Below are 21,311 nucleotides of genomic sequence, written 5' to 3' on the forward strand. Positions count from 1 at the left end.
GCAGCCCACAAACAGTAATAAAGTTAAAAACAGAATATAGGAAAAATCACAAACCAATTTAGAAAAATAGAGTACATTTTGGTGAATAAAGTGATATTAGAACAACAAACCTCAAATCAGTAGACCTGGAGATATCAATATTAAAGTTTTTGATGAAAACAGCATCTAAAAGCACAAAGCACCACTTGTGGCCATCTGGTCACACTAGACCGGGAAAAAGTCACAATTTCAGACTAACCGTGATTGAGTGCGGGTTGGATATACGGATCAGGTTAGCCCAGCAGAAGAGTTAACTTATCAAGTTGGGGTGAAGAGTTCCATTCCCCTTGGAAGAGACCACAACGAGGGGGCTTCTAGTGCAAACAGCAGGTCAAGCGTTGTAGAAGGCAGTTGCTGTACCATGAAGATTCTGTCCTTGCTGGACGTTCACTTTAGTAGTAATCGTGGGCTGTTGTCACTGTAGTGCAAAGTTGCAGTTCTCACGTTGCTGGTCATAGTGGGAGATCGATGTCAGTGCGCAGAGCTGACCTCAGCTGAGCATCGCATTGGTGGTCGTCCTGGGTGGCAGAGTTTGACACAAACGGGCCAGTTCACTCTAACAAGGACCCCAACCTTCAGGATTTTCACCTTTTTCTTCTTGGAGGAATTTCCATTGATGCCAGCTGAGGTCAAGGACCCAGGGGTCACCTCTTGGCGATCAGAATTCACTCCAGCCGAAGCCAGAAGCAGGGCACAGGCAGGTCCAGTTGCAGCTGGTTAGCTGGTTAGTTGCAGGGAGGCTCTGGAAGTTTGTTCTATGCCTGTAACTCAGAAAATGCCCACTTTCCTTCTTCAGACAGAAAGGCAGTCCATCAGGTAGCACGGCAGTTCTTCTTCTGAATCTTCCACAAGTCCAAGTGTGTTATGATGAGGGGTTCTGAAGGTACTAATGTTATACCTGGTGTCAGACTTTGTGTGGGGAATTCTCTGCTCTACCCCAAAACTGGTCCCGGTAGTTCTTCCCTTCCCCTGGCCAAGGCTACAAACTGTATGGAATGACAGTCCTTTCAAGTGTAAGTGAGGCTCGGTATAGCCCCTCTCCAGGCATGCTGTCAGGAAGGTCCATCCTGTCCATATCTACGCCCCTTTTGTCTCACTATCTGGAAGGAATACACAAACCCCAACAGCAGAGTGATTCATAATCATGTGTACCAGGACACCGGCAGAAAGGCACAGTTGGTTGGAGCAAGAAAATGCCAACTTTCTTAAAGTGGCATTTTCTGAATTACAACCTAAAATACTACTTCACCATCAAAGAGGATTTTTAAATTACAATTCATTTAAATGTAAACAGCATATCTTTTATCTGCTCCCTATAAGACGTTAGTACTTATTAAGTGTAATAATGTAACCCGCTGGTAGTGAATGGGAGAGATATGGCACATAAAATGTCAGAACCTCATGTCCTACTTTGTAAATACAATGCACTCAGCCCTGTGAGACTTAACAGCCTTCCTTAGGAGAGACTTATAACTATTGAAAAGGCAGATTTAGACCTAGCCAAAGGTTTATTTTGCAGGTTAAAATGGAAGTTTAAAACTGCAATACATGCTGCAGTAACATGTCTGAGAAATGTTTTGCAGTGCTACTTTAATGAGTGGCACAATGAGTGCTGCTGCCCACTCCTAGCATTTAATTTACAGGCAGTGGGTAGATGTAGTATCATTAAGTAGAGATTTATGAGTAAATGTGATGTACCAAGCAGGCGTTTAACATACTTTCATACAAGGGTGAGCACTATCAGTTTACCAATGTGTAGTCCAAAAGCCAACGAAAAATGTTTCAGCAAAGGCAGGCAGAGGAAGGGAAATATCCAGTGTGACCCTGCAGAAAGAGCTAAGCCCGACATCCTGTTCATATAGAAATTGGCTAACACACTACATGACACCTTTTTTACATCAGCATGTAGACAAATATCCACAGGTGAATAATATTTTGTAAGGAAGCTTTAGTTTTTCGGAAATGTTTTGGGTAACAGTCCATTAAATTAACACACAACATGTGTGAAACATATATCTTCAACTCACACTAGTCGTCTCTACCTTGCTTCAGTGAAGTACTGATTGCACTTGAAACTTTGCTGGTACTTAAAGTGTGCATCATTCAAATTTTACCATTCTGAGTGAGACTTGTATCCATTACTTCCATGCTTCTATTTGAGGAACAGTAGCTTGGAAGATATAATCAGTAATATGACAAATGATGTCATGAGCGATGTAATATGTGAGATAATAAGTAGTGCATGGCAGGGTGAAGATGATAGTTATTTCAATAGATTATTACTGGGCATTTCCAGTGTTGTTTGTATTGTTTCATTGAATTTACATATCTATTTTAAAAAAAACGACTAAAGGAAACGTATGGTTGCCTTGATGTATGTTTAAAAAAATATCAAAAATGTACCCAAAACCCACAGTTAATGTCCATTTATGGTTTCAATTAATACCCCAAAATTAATAAAATTCAAAAATGTAATACCCCAAAAACAATGAAACTCACAAAGTATAGTTAGGACCTTGGTCCACAACTCACTCCACATAAGCCATTCAAACCATATCTCTCACTTTAAATGCCTTGTTTTGTGCTCATCGATCCGGCTTAACCTCCCCGGCTGTGCACCATGGGGTGTGCCCTCCACTCAATCCTCTGAAGGCAGCAAATCCTGTTTCACATGGTCTGTTGCAGTATCAGTTGGCTGCAGGGTCTGGACTACAATCAGACCCCTATTTATGTTTTTTAAAAATATATTTTTGGATCCGCAGATCCAAAATGGAATCTGCAAATGCCGGACAAGCTACCCTGTCTTAATAATTTTTGGGCGGGCCCACTGAGTCCGCCGGCAGCCCTGGGCACCGTCACCTCTCCCAGGGCTAATTCCATCAAAGTTGGGGGCCTCGCAGACCATCCCTGCCCCAGGAACTGCCACCTCCCCAGGACTCATTTTATAATAACATTGGGGGATCTCGTGGACCCTTCTGCCCCAGGGACCGCCCCGGGGCTAGTTTCAATAATAATAGGGGGCCTCGCAGGCTGCCATTTCCCTCCGGGGCACTCTTTTTAAAAAAAAGAATTGTGGGGGGCAACCCCGGTGACTGCAACCTCCCCAGGGCACAAAAGCAATAATTAAGGGGTTCCGTTGCGGGCCACCAGCCCCATGGACTACCATTTCCCAGGGGAAAAGTGACCAAAGAAGGGGCACCGCATTGGCTCCCCAGGAGCCCTACATTGCCCTGGGGGACCGCCACCAGGGTCGGCTCCAGCATTGTCCTGGGGTGCACACAAATGGAACATTGCAGTATGATATGGTATGCCCCCGCCATGCAATAGCAAACAGTGAGCTCCGCTTTGAGCAAGCGAGAGAATTTTGCTCTCACTTGCTCAAAGCAGAGCACTTTGCTTTTACAAACAGGGAGCTGTATGTCAGCAGCTCCCTGTGTGTAAAAGCAGTGCCGGCTACCGCAGGAGGCAGGGAGCTGGCAGATACCGTGGGGGCCTTCATGCTCCTCCCATGGCACACCCAACAAAGTGGCCTGGCCCCATGGGATGGGGTCCCCGGGGCTGAACATGGCCTCGGGAGGGAGGAAGCTCAATCCCTTTCCTTAAATTATTTACAAAAATTTAAACAAAGGCCAAGTCCAGGGTGAAAGGGTCCCCGAGGCCGAAATCGGACCTGGAGGGGGGGCTACCTGGTTCCCCTCATGTTTTTTATATAAATATTTTTTTTAAAGTGTCAGGCCCCGAGGAATGGGGTACCCAGGCCAAATATGGTCCATAGAAGGGGCCACACACCAGCATAACTAAAATATAAAATACAAAAGAAAACAAATCTGGCAACTCGCCGAATCCCCCTGCACCCTTTTCCCACTACTTTGCAAATGTGCCTCTGGCATGCTACTGGTTGGGTGATGATGTCCCCTTGGCTGCTGAGGGTCCTTAGGGGTCAACAAGTGGAATTGCTGAGAGATGGTTGGAGGCCACGCCCCCTTTCTCCACTACTCAGCGCACTGCTGACGGGTGGATGATGTCCCTCTGCCTTCTGAGGACATCAGGACTAAAGGGGACTTCTTCCACCAAGAACTAGTGTATGAGGAGGCACGTTTGAAGAGTGGAGGAGACAGGGGGCGTGTCCTCTGATGACCTCTCAGCAATCTACCTGTGTTGGTCTTACTGGAGGTAACAGGAGGGCTAGAAGTGTGCCAGGAGGCATGTTTGCAAGTAGTGGAGAAAGGGGGCATGGTCAGAGAAAACCTCTTAGCAAACATACTGTTTGGGACGTGCTGGAGGTAACATCAGGGGTAGTTGGCCCCCAAGGACCCTCAATAGCCAAGTCAACTTAATTTCCCTACTAGTAGTGCACCAGGAGGTATGTTTGTAGAGTTGTGGAGAAAGGGGGCATGGCCTCCTATCAGGTCTCAGCAATCCTTCTATGTGGGATTTACTGAAGGTAATAAGAGGGGTAGTTGGCCCCCACGGACGTCCTTGGGTGCCAACTACCCCATCTGTTATCTCCAATAAGTCTCACACAGCGGGATTGCTAAGAGGTCTTCGGAGACCTCACCCCCTTTCTCCACCACTCTGCAAACGCAGCTCGTCGTTCACTAGTGGTGGGGGGTTAAGTCCACTTTATTCCAGAGGGTCATTGAGGGCCAAGAAGCCCTCCTGTAAATCCTACACATCAGGATTCCTGAGAGTTGGTCAGGGGCTTTGCCCCCTTTCTCCACTATTCTTCAAACGCGACTATTAGTTAAAAAACCATAGAAATTCACTGAAAAAATGAAAGTTTACAGGGATGTTTTAGTTAGGAATTAGCATTTAAAAACCCTTAGAAGTTCACTGAAAAAAACAAAGGTTACAGTGACGTTATGGTTAGGAAATGGAATTAATAAACCTTAGAAATTCACTGTAAAAAACTGAAGGTTACAGAGGCGTTATAGTGAGGCTCAGGTTTTACCTGTACAAAGCCAGGGAAATTCAGCAGTTATAGTCAGCTGAGCTAACTATTACTTATGCCCCCACAATGCATTGCTTATGACCTTGCATATTACCTCACTCACGACATGGTCAGTGACATCACTGATGACATCATTGATGTTATTTAAGATACTATCAGTAATGTCATGAGTGATGTAAATGACCATGTCATGGGAAATATAATAGGTAAGGCCATAAGCAGTGCATTGGGTGGGTGTATGTTATAGTTAGCTCAGGTAAATATAACTGCCGAATTTCACTTGTTTTGTATGAGTGAATTCTGACCCTAACTATAACGTCCCTGTTACCTTTGGGTATTTTCAGTGGGTGGATACATATATATATATATATCTCATCTAGCGGCGGGTGCAAACTTGTATTAGGTCTGCTTTTCCATAGGAAGAGTGTTTTTTGGTTTGCTAATAATATTGGCCCCATTTGACGAATCCTCAAAAAAATCCCCCCCCCCAAAAAAGCTTATCCATCTCAACTCCTTCCTGGAAAGTTTTGAGATGATCTGTCAAGCGGGGTATGAGAAAAAAGGGAGGTCCCAAAACACAAAATCCTGATACATTTCATTAGACTTCTTTAGATAAGGCTACAGCAAAAAATGGTGAACGGAATTTACCAGATGTGGCAGGAAGCTAGATGCTGGTCCGCAGAATGTGCTTTTTGTGATTTGGCATATATCCGTTCAGTAGTTTTGAGAAATTTAGAGTAAAAAATAATTGTATATTTATGTCTCGATTAACTCTAATGGGAGTGCAAAATTAAAATAAGAGCATTTTGATTGGCCCAGAGAGCTGTATTCACCTTGGCTATATCGCTCCAACAGGAGTCAGACTCCTACGAGAGAATGCTCTCTGATTGGCTGCCAGCGACATGAGAAAAATTTTGCTGCCAGACATTACAGGACTCGGGGACTTAGTCACCTATTCTAAAGTTTAAAAAAAGAAATCATATGGGGCAGGATAGTGATCCCCTGACCCACCAGGCCATATGGGGGGCCTAAAGGGAATACCCGGGTCCAAAAAAAGAAAGAAATGACAAAAAATGCTGCCAGGCTATAATGGGATAAATAAAATAGTGTCTGGGCTGCATTTATTTACTATAAGCCACGGGGACCCCACTCCCAGGGCTGTATTTATAAAGGGGAAGTGTGCTGCGTGGCCTCCCTCCCTGAGCCTCCAGAGGCCCTGGGGAGCCACCCTGGGGCTGAAAACTATATTTATTGGGAGAGGGGACATGGGCTCCCACTCCTCGAGCCATCAGAGGACGCAGGGAGCCCACACCCAGGGCCAAACATATTACGTATGTGGCAGTGGGATGCCTCCCTCCCAGAGCTATTAGAGGCCCGAGGAGCCCACCTCCAGGATCAAAACATAATATGTATGGTGAGGGAAGACACATGGCTCTTATCTCTGGTGAGCCCACCCCATTGCCAAGCTCATTAAAAAAGTGGTCCCCCTCCCTGAGCCTTGAGAGACCCTGGTTAGCCTACACCTCTGGATGACATTTTGTAAAATGGGGAGGGGGTCGCACCGCCCCCTCCCTGAGCCATTAAGTGCTTTGAGGATCCCATCCCCCAGGGCCCACATAGATGCTATGTCCTGGGGATCCACCCCTGGGACAAAGTAGTTCCATGCTCACAGTGGCGCAGGCAGATAAACCTGTGTTTGCTCTCACTTAGCTGGAGCATTTTCCAAACTGTCACCAGGTGGGAACAAACACCAAGTCGGTTCCCAGCAAGTGGAAGCTTCAAAAATGCTCCCGTCAACTGGGAGTGGACTTTTTATCTGTTTCTCTGCCTGCAGTGATGAGAGCAGGGAAGCAAATAAAAATATTGCTCCTTCCTGCAGGGAGCATGATCAGTAGCTGCTCGCTGTAGTAAGTAATGCCATAAATGATGTGCACAATTCAGCTTTTAACTTACTGAATGAGATTTGTCTCCATTACTGCCATGTTTCTATTTGAGGAGCTGTAGCTTGGAAGATTTAATCAGTGGTGTGACCAGTAATGTCATCATAGATATCGTTTAGCATGTCATGAGTGATAACATATGAGAGGTCATGAGCAGTGCATTGCGGGTGCGCTCATTATAGCCAGTGTTTCCAACTACATCTGGTGAATTTCTATGTTGTTTTTAGTTTAAAACTTTAGTGTTGTCATCGATAAAAAACAGAACTCTAGGTAGTTCCTACGTTTTAGGTGGAAAGAAGCTCCTTCATACGGAGCATTCTGCAACACCAACACTGAATCTGCTCACCTCAAATGTCAGTTTTTCTAGCAGAGATTTTAAGCTTAGGGAAAAAACAGTGCCAACCATACTGAGCTAGAAAGCTAGAATGCCTTTTGCCATTTTCATTGGGAAGTATTTAAGTATAGGATTAGCTAGTGCCATCCATGCCTAGCTTAAAAATGAAGAAAGCCTTTTTACCACTCCAGGCACAGTATTACAGCTTTGGATTGATGAAATACCATCTAAGCCAACCTGGAATGAATAAAAGCAACCCCTGACCCATGTGTTCCACTCATATTAGAGCTCTTCAGAGAGGTATAGCTTTGTACAGACACAAGTGAGCACCCACTAGACAATACCCTGTCAGTGTTAAAGTGCTGCATAAATTGTGGAAAAAAGGAAGCAAGTAACTATTGGTAGTTCCCAGGTTTTAGGTGTTGGAGAGCAGCTCCTTCATCTATAGCACTCTAGAACAACACTTGTTTCTGCCCACCTCATACGTCTGGTTTTCTAGCAGAGCTTATAAGCATAGGATTATCACAGTGCCATCCAAGGCAAGATAGATAGTGACAAAGACATTTGCCACTTTTACAGCAATCAAATGGCCACTGTAGGGTAATTTTATTGATTTAATCAAGAGTTGCTGCTGACTGTCCCTGGCACTGCTTTGTAGTTCAGTGCATGTTTGTGCAGTGGTGTGGACACAAGCTCACAGCATCATGCATGTAAAAGCATTGTCAGCCAGATTTACTAACACTTTGTAAGAGGTTTGTATTACTTTTGTAATGCAAACCTGATGCAAAGTGTTATGCTGGGATTTATTATCTGACGCAAAATAGGATTTACATTGGATAGTTTCCCAAAGTCATTCAAATGTTGCACTATGCGCTCCATTGAATTATTTTGCTTCAAGAGTACGTTCCAAGTGTGGTACATGGGCATTCCCATGCAAACATTCATGGGTTTTGATGCAAGTCCCGATCTATAACCCTACATAGACATGAATTTGTGCCAGAGTCTTACACCTTCTGTAGGCAGGCATAAGGATGAGAAATGTTTTCATTTCTTCTCATGTTCCCTACTTTGCATGCATGCTGCATTGTACAGCACACATAGAAAGCAGGAAAAGTGTTAAAGGACAGTTGTTGTACTGGGAAGGTGCCTCTTCCATTATAAAAAAACATTCCTAGCATTGAGCTGGTGCATGGAATCCTAAAGTGCACCAGTGCTTGGCGAGAGGAAAACAATGCTATATCTGAATAGATATGTCACTGTTCTACTCTCTCCCTTTCAAGCAGCTCAGCATCTTTAGTTGCAGCGATGTATTGCTTGCTTTTTTGTAAATCTAGGTCCCTGTTTTCATCTAAAATATACCTTATAATACATTATAATTTATCAATGTCAATGTGGTTCAAATGACTAATAACTGGAAGATGCAGGGAACTGCAGGGTCGGAGTGTCCAAGAAGAGCTACAGTGTGGTCATGAACTTATTTTACGCTGCTATCTTGAACTCTTGTGAGCTGGCTTCTCACATGTCCCCTCCAGGTTTTGCTGCAGTTATAGTGAGTCGGAGGCAGGCCAAAGTCAGTCCTAGAGAAATGAATTGTGTGTTAGGGCACGGAGGAGAAGAAGCTTATTTCCAAACTCATTTGAGCATAGTGTTACTTCCAGAAAAGAGATGGCTCAAGTTGGAATTCCATGTTCTAAAGCTTCTGGACCAGAAGCGCACAAAATTGCTGACTGTCTTTGGGTACAAGGCAACTTAGCTTCAATAATTTTCCTAGCCCAGTTGTCAAGGTTCCATTTGCACAACTTCAAGAGGAGGGTATTGAACAGCTGGTCTCCAGGTTCTGAAACCCTGCCGTTCAAAATCAAATGGACTTGGCAAATGAGGAAAGACATCTGGTCTTGGCTGAATCAGGACCTTCTGCTGAACGGTATTCAGCTGGATCCTCCGGTTTTGGTAGTCATCACTACAGATGCCAGTTTGTCCAGATGGGGAGCCTGGCTGGAGGATCAGGAGGTGCACAATTTCTTGATAAGAGCAGAAGCTCAAACTTCAGCCACCTGGAGAGAACTCATAGTAGTGGGTTAGCTATTCAAGCATTAAGTCATCTGATTCTGAACAGAGCAGTTCTGGTTCAAACACACACTGTGGTCACTAAAACGTATGTCAACAAGCAAGGTGGAACCAGATGTTGCACCTTGAACAACATCATCACAGAGATTCTCTACTGGCTCAGGACTCTCTGATATCTCTGTCTGCAGTTCGCATCCAGGGGGTATCCAGTGAGTTTGCAGACGTTCCTAGCAGAGGAATTCCATCTTCTCTGGACTTTTCTCTTCATCCTGATCTGTTCACTCTGTGTGTTTATCAGTGGGGGACACTGGTTATAGGTGTGTTTGCAGTGCCAGAGAATGCCAAGCTTCTGAGGTTCTTTTCAAGGGGGAGGAAAGATTTTGCATGGGCAGTGGATAGTCTGTCGTGTATGGCTTCAGGAGTTGATATATGCATTCCTTCCATTTCCCTTGATAAGGGAATTTCTGGTGAGAGTGAGAAGGGCGAGAGCTGAGGTTGTGATGATCGCTCCTCATTGGCCTTGTGCAAATTGGTTTTTGCCCATTTGCAGTCCATGAGGGTTCGCAGGAGTGGAGGTTCCCTATAGCTCACTCTCCTCTTAACGTTCCTGTGCTGCCCTGGGGAACTCTGCTCAATCTCAGGTGGACAGCCTAGAGTTTGAGTGAAGCGGTTTAGGAGAGAGAGGATTGCCTGAGGATCTTGCTGTTCGAGTTCAGACTTCCAGGAAATTATCCACACTTTTTCTCGCTGGTGCAAAGTAAGAAAGTTGGCTCCTACTTCAGTCATTTTTATTTTGGTGATGGAATTTTTAAAGGAAGGGTTGAAATTGAGTTTAGCAGTGGCAATCCTTAGCGTCCAATGGATAGCAATAAGGGCTTTGCAAAGTTACTGGAAGAATCTAGCAGATAAGGATGGTCTAATTCCCAGATGTCTAAAGGGACTATCAAATTTGTATCCCGTTTAGGCTATTTCCAACCAGGGATTATCTGTGGTTTTGGAAGCTTTGACAATTCATCCCTTTGAGCCTCTAGATGGGGTAGACTTGAGAACTTTAACTCTCAAAACCTGCTTTCTTCCAGTGATTACATCAGCCAGAAGGTTGGGGGAAAGAGGACCATTGTCTTGAGAACATCCAATTTTTATGGTCTGTGAAGATATAGTGGTATTGGTTCTGATCCTTTCTTTCTTGCCTACAATTACTTCAGCTTTGCAAACACAGATGGAAATTATTTTGCCAAAATGTTTTCCTTCTCTTGCGTTAGAAGAACAGTTGCTTAAATGTGAGAAACGCTCTAGTTCTTTATTTGGAGAAGGTAGAGTCCTGCAGAAGGTTTGAGACATTGTTGGTCAATTGTGGGCCCACTGGGAAGGAGGAGAAGCCAGCTACTACAACTTTGAGCTTGTGGATAAGGTATTTTGATTGCCATGGTTTACGAAGTAATGGGTTAAGTGACACATTCTGGGATATAGGGCAGATCTACCCTTGGTATGGCTTCCTCAATTGCTTAACTGCAAGGGGATCTATCTCTGAAATATGTGGGACAGCTATGTGGGCTACTGCTTCAACTTTTGGAAAGCATTACAGGGCGTCGAAGTATGGAAACATTTCTGATGTATTTGAAAATCTCCTCTATGGCGTAATAGAAGAAGGGTTATGGTATGGAGAAATTAACTATCTTAGGTTTCGAGCATTGATAGAAATTGGGTCTTTAGTTGACGGACGTTTGCACTCTGTCCAAGTAGGGGCCACAAGCCTGTTCTAGGTAAGTCAGATACACAACCTAAATTAACCTGAGCTCACCCTCTGGTAGCTTGGTACAGAGAAGTCAGGCTTAACTTAAGAGGCAATGTGTAAAGTATTTGTGCAACACTTTAAATACAGTAACACAGTGAAAACACCACAAAAGGATTCCACACCAGTTTAGAAAAATAGAGAATATTTATCTGAATAATAAAACAAGACTAAAACAACAAAAATCCAAAAGGTAGCGCTTGGTGGTCACCAGAGGTCGTTCTAGACTGGGGTGAATCCAAAGTTCAGGCCAAACACAATGGAGGGCAAGCCGGCTACAGAACCCACACAGGGCCTGCTGAAAAAGCACCGTGGGTGGAGCAAGCGTCAAGACTCCATACATTTGTTCCAATTCACGCAGTCGGGCCGATACTTCAAAATGGAACCTCACAGTTGGGTCCTGCGTTGTTGTAGAACCCCTTCCAATACAAGCTCTGCATCGTTGTCGAGTCTTTGCAGTTAGAACCTCGGATCAGTGCTGCATCATCGCCGAACCTCAGAGTCAGGTTCCGTGCGTCATCCTGCCATGCAGGAATATCTTTGGATCTGCACTGCATCAGCGTTGAAGGGCACTGCATCAGTTCTGATCATCACCATGTCATCACTGCATCAATTTGTACAAGAAAACAGCTGCAGAACCCACTTTTAAGGCCCAGGACTGGATTGACACCTCTTGGAATGGGAGGACTGACAGTTGGCATAGTCCAGCATCTGAAGCAAAGGTGAAGGAAGTCTTTGATGGCCTTGAGACTTCAAGAACAGGTGACAAACAGCAAGCCCTTGGAGAAACTTGGGTTTAAGGATGTAGAGAGCAGGTCCAGTCCACTACAGCTAAGAAGCAGAAGGCAGCAGGTCAGTGCAGGTAGCAAAGTGGTAGTCCCTTCTGCAACATGGCAATCAGCAGGCAGCAGGGCATCACAGCAAAGCAATTAGCAGAGTGGCAGTCCCTACTACAGCAACAGCTCTTCTTCCTGGCAGAGTGTCCTTGGTTCCAGCAGAGTTCTGATTTGGTGGTGTCCGGGGTCAAGAATTTATATCCAGTTGTGCCTTTGAAGTGCAGGAGACTACAAAGAGGCCTTTGAAGATCACAAGGTCCCTGCCTTTCCTGCCTTGGCTCCAGTCTCCCTACAGGGGGGTATACAGCTCTTTGTGTGTGGACAGACTCAGCCCTTTTGAGGTGTAAGTGTCACCCCCCTCCCAATCAGGATGGCACATTAGTCTAGTGATGTGCCATCAGGATGCAAATGTCACACCCCAGCTCCCTTTGTGTGTGGCTGTCTAGAGGGAACGCACAAAGCCAAGCTGTCACCCAGCCCAGACGTGTATTCACAGACAGGCAGAAGCACAGGATGGTTAAAGTAGAGAAAATGCCAACTTTCTAAAATTGAGTAGGAGAGGTTCTGGAGTGATCAGAGCCTACGTGAATCACATGAGCTGTGATTCACGTAGGCTCTGATCACTCCAGAACCTCTCCTACTCATTGTTCTTGTCAGGGACGTTGACTCACATCCCTTTACGTGAAAGCACGCTAAAAATATACTAAAGATCTTTGGTACATAAGGAATATAAATACACACAAATAGGTGTGCAGGCCCACTCAACCACATATTAACTTTCTAAAATTGGCATTTTCAAACTCACAATTTAAATTGTGAGTCCAGAGACACCAAACTCTAAATCTCTATTGTTTACCAATTGGAAATTACCTATAATAGATGTTTTAAGGCAATCTCAAAGTTAAAGCCAGCAACTTTAACATATGCTTTTCACAATAAATATGTCAGGCCTAGTTCTTTTATCATAACATTTCATAATAAACATATCAGACCTAAGGCTGTGATCACTGACTTGCCATCACAACTAACGTAGCCCTGCAACATTGACTATAAACTTTGCCACAAGCCTAAAAGTGCAATACCTGCAGTTTCTTAGTGGAAGCACACAAATCCGGCCCTATCACATCTTGTACTCAGGGGTACCAACATGTGAGTGGAGTCTAAGTCCCTCTCTTAGTTGGACTCTGCAAGCTCTTTTTTGTTGATAACATAAGGTCAGGTAACAGTTGCACTGTCAAGTTACACCTAAACATCAATGTAGGCTAATAGCTGCCTTCCTCTCATCTGTCCTGCAGCCAGAGAAAACCAACATAAATGTTCTGGTTATCTAGGTCACTTAAATTGTATAACAGTGTCTTGTGTGTGCCCCTGAAATTTCAAGCTCAAGCTGCTGGATTTGAAACAGGTAGTATTATAGCTAAGATTTGTATTACTTTCTGGAGCTAAATGGTATTCTATGTAATCTTCATGCCTTGTGTTGACCTACTGCTCATGGAAGAATTGAAAGACTTGATAGTACATTTGAAATAATTTAAAAAAAAGTTTTACTTTTACTTGATGTGAGAAAATGGGTTGTTGGTTTCCTGGGGTGGGAGCCCTGGTCAAGCAACAGCCACAATCCCTTGCAAGGTGAACCACAACAATGGCTCCAAGCTGACTGCAGTGACAATGCGGAGGTGATAAGTTCTTTGTTTGAAGGCAGAACACAGCCTAGTGACCCAAGACAGGCTGCAGGCACAAAAAGATAAAGGCAGGAAAAAGCCAACTTTCTAAAAGTGGCATTTTTAAAATTGTAATTAAAAATCTGGCTATACCATTAAAGAGAATTTTTTATTCCAATTCCATCGATACCAAACATGGCCTGGCTATCTAGTTCATATCAAACGTTAGCACTTATTAAATGTAATTAGGCAACCCAATGGTATCCTATTTGACAAATACACCTCACTGTAGTGAGAAACAAATTTAGGAATTTTTTACTCCCAGGACATGTAAAGCTTAAAGGTATGTGTCCAAACTTTGAATAACAATGCACCTGCTCCAGTGGCTACCTAGGGCCTGCCCTAGGGATGACATTTCCAATAAAAGGGCAGTTTAAGGCATGGCAAGGGGATATATTGCCAAGTCAAAATGGCAGTAAAACTACATTCAGCCTGCAATAGTATGCCTGGGACATGTTTTAGGTGGACACAATGTTCAGGTCTTGCTTACTAGACAGGTTTTAGCTAAAAGCCTATTTTGACCATAGTGCGTTAAGTGATATGAAAATGGTGTCTCTGAAAGGGTCATGGCATAAGTAATTAAAATGGGTGGCACAACAAGTGCTGCAGGCCCATGGGTAGCATTTAATTTACAGGCCCTGGGTATATGTATACCACTCTACAAGGGACTTATAAGTAAATTAAATATGCCAATCAGGTGTAAGTCAATTCATGTTTTGGCAAGACAGCACAAGCACTTTAGTACTGGTTAGGAGTGGTAAAGTACACAGAGTCTTAAGGCCAATAGAAATAAATTCTAGCACAAAAATGAAAGTAAGTAGGCAAAATCATTTGGGGAAGGCCCCCTAAGGCTGACAAGTCTAACACTTCACAACTAAAACTATAATATTATCATCAATAAATTATCAATTGAGAAGTAATATTCAAGAATGATTTAAAATATCAAATAGCACTTTTCTTGGTGAATACTAATCATCAGTCTTAGGTTTAGGTAGTTGGGTGCTCCTTCCATCCCCATGTCATATTTACAAATAATGTAGGTTTAGTGTGGCATTACCACATTGAATCCTCTTCTTAAATGACACTTGCCCACCTAATTAGGTTGTTGAGTTTTACCTTCATGACCTCTTTGGACACATAATTGATCATTTCGCTAGAAGATACATCAGGAAATGTCAAAGAGAACTTCACATCTGTCTTTCAGAGGTGGCCAACTAGATCAGTATCATCTCTTTGAAACTGAACTCCAACACAAAAGAGTTTTTCATTCTTTGATCAGACACCTGGAGGCCCTAAAGATCAGCTTCCCTCCCACCCTAGTTTTTACAGACAAAAATCTCTGTGTTTGTTTGGACAGTGTCATGACTCTTAAAGCACAGGTTAACAAGGCCACTTCTTTGTACTTTCTTTGCTTAACAGTGCTAAAGATTGTTTTAAATAAACTTTTCAGGCTATGATCATATCTAGAATTGACCATTGTAACAGGCTGCACCTGGGCTGTCTCAACATACGTATTGCTATGCTGCAAGTGTTTCATAGTATCACGTTCCTTATGTTTTTGGCATGTTCATATGACCCCTTACAAGCAACAGTTACACGGTAGAAAAAAAAGTTGTTTAAAGCCTTGCATCTTACTCATTTGACCTTCTTTAAATCTGGCCCTGGTTATCTTCAAGACAAATCTCAACACTACCTTCATAACAGACTACTTTTCTCAGGTGTTACTGCTATTTTGGCTATCTTGTATCACAGAGGAACATCTTGACACACTTGTCACATGCTGACAGCCAAACACTTGAATTCTGTCTGTCTGCCTCAGAGAAAAAAACTCCTAACTACCTGAGCTTTATTAAATCCCTTATAAAGTACTGTTGTGTAAAACCAAATTAACATAGCATCCCTATCAAGAGATGGTTTAAATTTACTGCTAAGCAGGTAACTTAGGCCAATGTGCTAGTGCAAAAAAAAGGTGACAATGCAACTGCTGTCCATTTTAGCACTCCTATCAGTAGGTGAGCACAAATTGCAGCAGCACCTGAGTCACTGCTGAGTTTTTCTGAGCCGTTAATCTTTTATTTTTGTTGTTGCAAGGAGTAATGAGGAATACAACATGAGAGTAGTTACCATCCATGCACTCTCCATTTATTTGCAAAAGATATTAATGGAGTCTGAAGACATACTCAAACAAAGGTGGAAATGTTACTTGCTCCAGGGAGTGTGATCACCTTCTAACATTGTATGAGTCTAAATGGTCCATATTTGCAGTTGGTTAGAACGCAAGTTCTTACTTCAGTGAACTTTGTAGTGTTCAGAGAGTTAATAATTGCCGGCTACACAGAAAAGTTCTGTTGAGGCATATATTGATACCGCTATAAAAAATCACCTCCTACCGACCTTTTAGGCTCCTCAATAAGCTTTATTAGGTCTTTCCTAGTAGACAATGTATGTGCTGTTTGTTGCATGATGTATTGTTAGCATACAGTCGGCTTAGGGTCTGCCTTTGCTTACCATGGGTTGGCTTCATTGTTACTCTAATTTCCTTGCTTCTTATTCGTTGACTTGTGTTCCTCATCTTGTGTTTGTACCTCCTTTGCAGCATGGATGCATTACTGCTCATTTTTTTAAAATGCTACTTTATTTTCTTTTTGGTTAAAACACTCGATGAGAGTTCATGTATTTTCCAGCTGTCTCCATTGTGCGCTTTTGTCCTCTTCCTGTGCTCGTAATTGTGCTCTCTTGTGGCAACGGTTTGCTTCCACCTGCCCACTTGTTGCTTCCCCCACTGTTGTCCTCCGTGATTCCGCCCTACATATTGCTTCCGCCCCACTCCCACGCACGATCTCTATGTTTTGCCAATACTTAGAAAAGCAAATTTCAACTACAATACAAAGTAGCACTAAAGTAAAGAGAGTTTACATACATTAACAAATTCAAAAGCTTTACTGATATAAAATAGGCAACGTATGTATTTTAACATATTGCTAAAATCATTGGCATAGTCAATAGGTCCCAAAGGCAAGCTCTATTTACTTTGCCAACACTTGCTTTTGAGACTGACTACCCAAGCTTTAACGATTTTTGCAGCAGGCACAGATTGTGAGGCAATTTCCAAGAAAGAAAGGGGTGATGCACTCTTATTTTTATTTTTTATTCAAAAAATTATAATCTTTCGGAATTAAATCTTTATGCTGTTCATAGAGTAACCTCTGTTGTATATTTAACAATCACATGGACCCTCCGATCCTTGACAAAGTATTTCCTAATGCATTTTGAACACTGGATGACTGAAACAAAAATCTAATTAGGTATTACTAAACACAAAAGTACTATCCACCACAACTCTGACGAGTCTGTGAGAGTGGTACATCTTAACAAGTTCAACTACAATAACACTCAATTGAAATGTCATCATTGAACACACAATGTATAATCATGAAGGTGACCCACAAAAGAAACTGTGACATCTGTGTGACCTTGGACAGAGGCCATACCAGCTCATCACGCTTGAATGTTTCACATTTATAACCTTGAATACGCTGGAGTGCGTTGTCTAAACCAAATTTGATTGCAATTTCCAAATGTACTTGATGCTTAGTCCAAGCTGCGCATCTATCAACCTGGTTAGCACACCTTACTGTTCCCTCAACAACTCTTCCATCGCACACTGACTTACAGGGAGGCGCCGCCTCAGAGTCACAACATGAAAGGCAAATGTCGGGCGGAGTTAATAACGACTGATTTTACACATGAAAAGCACACATTAAAAGCAAGTTTGGTGTGCATATACCTGTTCAAATCCAAGGAGAAAATAAAAAAAAATGTAGGTGGAGCTTAACCAATTGTTTTTGTGTTTTTGCAGCAATTAGGAACCAGGTAACGGGAAAGTTTATTTTGAATGAAGACAACTATGTTCCAGATTCCAAAGGGTTTATCGACATGGGGGTAGAATGGGATTACCGGAATGACGACAACAGAGAGACCGTACAAACTATAGGGCCGTTGCCTCATGGGATTGTTATTCTGGTGAGTTAAATAAAATAATACATTTATGCATGTGATAAGGAATAAAGACTGCATTGCAATGCTAATGGCAGATCTCTAGCAATACATTATAAAAAAAGATTTATCCCATATTTGTTGTACAGCAGAAAGTACTGTGTCATAGCGAAACAACTAATTTTGGTTAACCGCTCATAAATACTTTTTAAAAAGTGGGATTTCTTCTGGTTGTGTAGGAAGCTGCCTCAAGGCAATGCCATTTAACATCCTAATGTGTCATTCAGTGTTACAATGGTGAGAAGACCTTCCTCTATCCATAGCATACACATGCGCACAGAGCCCATTTTCTTACTGGTAATCATTACTCCAATTGCCCTCATTTAAGGCCATTGGCTCCGGGTCAATCTTTCTCGTCCTAGTCCTAACTGATGAGGCGATAACTAAGCACATAAACAAGTTGCCACAAGACCCAAGAAATAAATATGTGACAAAGGAAACACGTTGTTCGAGCTAAGATCACTCAAAACATGTGAAACAAAATCCATTGCAAAACCTCCTCCCACCTGTAAGTTATAGTGCATCATGAACATATAGAGGGAGGACTAAATTGCTGCATTGCAAATGCCTTGTAGTGTGGACTCTTTCAAGGCTGCCAAGGCAGAGGAACTCTCAATGTGTCATAACTTGTGAAGATTGCTGAAAGGATCCCTCTACCCAGAGTAGAAATAGAGAGGTGCTTTTACTGACCCCTGGCCCAAAAGTAGAAAACAGAACATTTGTCCTGCTAATAAAGGCAATTCTATTTTCATAGATGGCTACGTGCTCTCTGGACATTCAAAAGAAGCAAAAAAAGCAGATGGGATCTTAGAAAACCCATAGAGGTTTGTAGGGCCATGTTATCAGAAAAAGTCTAAGAAACGATTCCTTACATAGTAGGGCCCCAGCTCTCCTGATCTTCTCCCTGAACAAGTTGCCATCAAGAATAATACCTGGGCGTAACAAATTTCAAATCTTAATTTTTCTCATGACCTTGAGGATCAGTCAGAAAGAGAGGAAGGCATTTAGCAGGCGCTGCAGCTAGTCTGGGGTTAAGGCATCCACTCCCCAAGCCCTTGGAAATTGTATGAGAGAGCAGAAATTTGGAGGAAGGGAAATTGGACACAAAAGGTTCAGCCATGGCTGACTGAACTGAGCTAATATCTTCTGGAAAAAACAGGGCACAAACTCATTGTTATTGAGCTAAGGAACACTCAGCGTAGCCACCTCCCACCCTGTCTGCCAGCCTATTCTCCCCCCATGGAAGGTATACTGCTGTTAGATAAAAGAGATTGGACTCTGCCCAGAGGAAAATAGCTGGGGCTAGGGAGGGTACTGATGGATTCTTTGAGCTGCTCTGGCAGTTCCCGCAAGAATGATCCTTATCATAGTTTCTAAGAACACAGACCATGTGGTCTGAAGATTGTTCTGAAACTGTAGTCTGGCATAAATATTGGATGCCAATGTCAGACTGTCCTCCAAGACCACAATCCCTTTACAATGGAGTTTACCAGGATCTCTCCCCATCCTCAGTGTCTGGCATCTGTTGTCAAGATATTGGGACTCGGGAGATGGACGAGAGAGAAAGAGACTCCTTGGTTCAGATTTATTTGCGGAAACCACCAACCCAAGGATTCACAGATCTGGGGAGTGACCAGAGCTAAAGTCTCATGGTCCATGGGCATTCATCACAGTTTGAAAAGAGATGCTGAATTACTGACTATAAATAACTACAAGACCAGACAAATACAACGAGGATGACATCAATCAGCCCTCTCACATTCAACCGTTCCCTGGCTGTTGCCTGCTCATTGTCCCACAGTGCTAACCCTTGAGATTTTAATTTGTCCATTGGTGACCCTCATGATCAATTTGAAAAATCACCCCGATGAACTGGAGACTTTGGCCAGATGCAGATGGGACTTCGGTCAGTTTATTATACATCCCAAGCACTGTGCCATTTGGCACACTTTCTGTACCTCATGCATATGGAAAAAGGGGAGGCAGAAATGAACCAATCATTACCCTCCCAAGACATGATTTATTTGAGTTCAGCTCCACAGTTAGTTCTATAGAGCCGTTGTTGTGATGTGGAGATCAGGCTGTCCTTCCTGTTATGTCTAATGTTCAGAATATAGAATTTCTAAGCTGGAACATAGTGGGAGTAGAGGCTAAACTAAGATTGGATAATTGGTTGAACATATCCACCTGTTATTGTTTTACTTCAAGAAATATGGCCCAAAAAGCTGTGGATTATGGTTTTAGCTGCTATAGGCTCCCAGAGGTTTTACCTGTTATAGCTTTCAAAGAAGCATTGGATTGCTATATCAAGCCCATCCCAGTTGATAATACTGGATTATCATATCAATACCAGTTAATAGTGCGAATTTCAAGGTATTTTATCTTGTGTGATCAAATGATTTTAGATTGGTTATAATTCATTTTTATAATGATTATTTTTTTGTTAGGGATAATTGGGATTATGGTGTACAACTATCTGCAGTCAGACACCCTTTATAACATCATAAACTAATATAGTGATCTTTAAAGAAAGAAGTAGCAGCTCGATTATTGAGTACATGTTTGTCACGAGGAATGTGACTAACTTTTACTAGGGGTGAGTGCAAGTGAGTGTGTTTATTGATTCAAATCCTCTTTTTCACAAAGATATATAGAACCAGTTGGGCACCGTATTAGTCATTTGACAAAATACAATGGGTGAGGTCTGGTCTAGAAATTCTCCAAAAGGGGTAATATACTGCATCAGGTAGTCATATGCAACCTAGACCTGGTTGTTGACTACCTCTCCTTTGACATAAGCCCCAGTTCCATCATTGAGTGTTTCCAAAAATTGAGTGCCAATACAAAGGCCTTACTCCTGAAGCCATCAGGGAATCTTAGAAAGACAGAGAGTACCTGGTTTGATGTGGCTTGTAGAAACACAATTCCAGGTGATGGCATGCATTGAAATCTACCCTAGGGAATATGGATTAAATAGTGTCCTGCAGAAGGGGCTGTAAAGTGGCTCTGAAAAATGGAAGGCTGGCCTGCAGCCTGAAACATGGGAAAAGTCGGGAAGCTCCTGTAAATTGAAAAATACCCAGGAGTTTTTACAGGTTATAAACTCAAATGAATTCTCCAAAACACCTGAGGTCACTGGTCTCCAATATTGAATTATTCAAAACACCTAAGAGGTCACTGAGCTTGAATATTGCATTCTCCTAAACACCTAGAAAGTTATTGGGCTTGAATATTGATCCTGAAGAATGATTAACTCACTTCAAAAAGATCTCCTGGCCCCCTGATAGCGTTAACAACCGTATTGATTTAGAACTACCTACCGTTCCTATTAATATTATGTTTACTTTGGAAAAGGTGAAGGAAGCATTGAGCAGAAGCCATTCTAAAAGGGCCCCATGACCTTATGGTGTCCTCGTGCACCTTTAAAAAGACAATCATGAGTTCTGGCCTCCTAAAAAATGGCATAAATACAGCCTATAAAATGGGACTCCCTCAGTCTTGGTTGTAAGCAATTATTGCATCAGTGTTTAGAATGGAAAACTGCCAGTATCCTAAATGGAATGTTCTTATTTCCG

General features: G+C 42.7%; 1 protein-coding gene across 1 annotated transcript in view; it reads left to right on the forward strand.

Annotated features, from left to right (window-relative positions):
- Positions 1-21,311, forward strand: part of LOC146810884 (A disintegrin and metalloproteinase with thrombospondin motifs 2-like) — a 1,551,661-nt gene that overhangs the window by 1,326,378 nt on the left and 203,972 nt on the right. Inside the window, exon 16 of the mRNA XM_085617927.1 lies at positions 17,540-17,703. Coding sequence (XP_085474053.1) covers positions 17,540-17,703 — 164 coding nt within the window. The remainder of the gene's footprint in view (positions 1-17,539; positions 17,704-21,311) is intronic.

This window comes from Triturus cristatus, chromosome 7 (genome assembly GCF_964204655.1).
Source record: "Triturus cristatus chromosome 7, aTriCri1.1, whole genome shotgun sequence".
Taxonomy (NCBI): domain Eukaryota; kingdom Metazoa; phylum Chordata; class Amphibia; order Caudata; family Salamandridae; genus Triturus; species Triturus cristatus.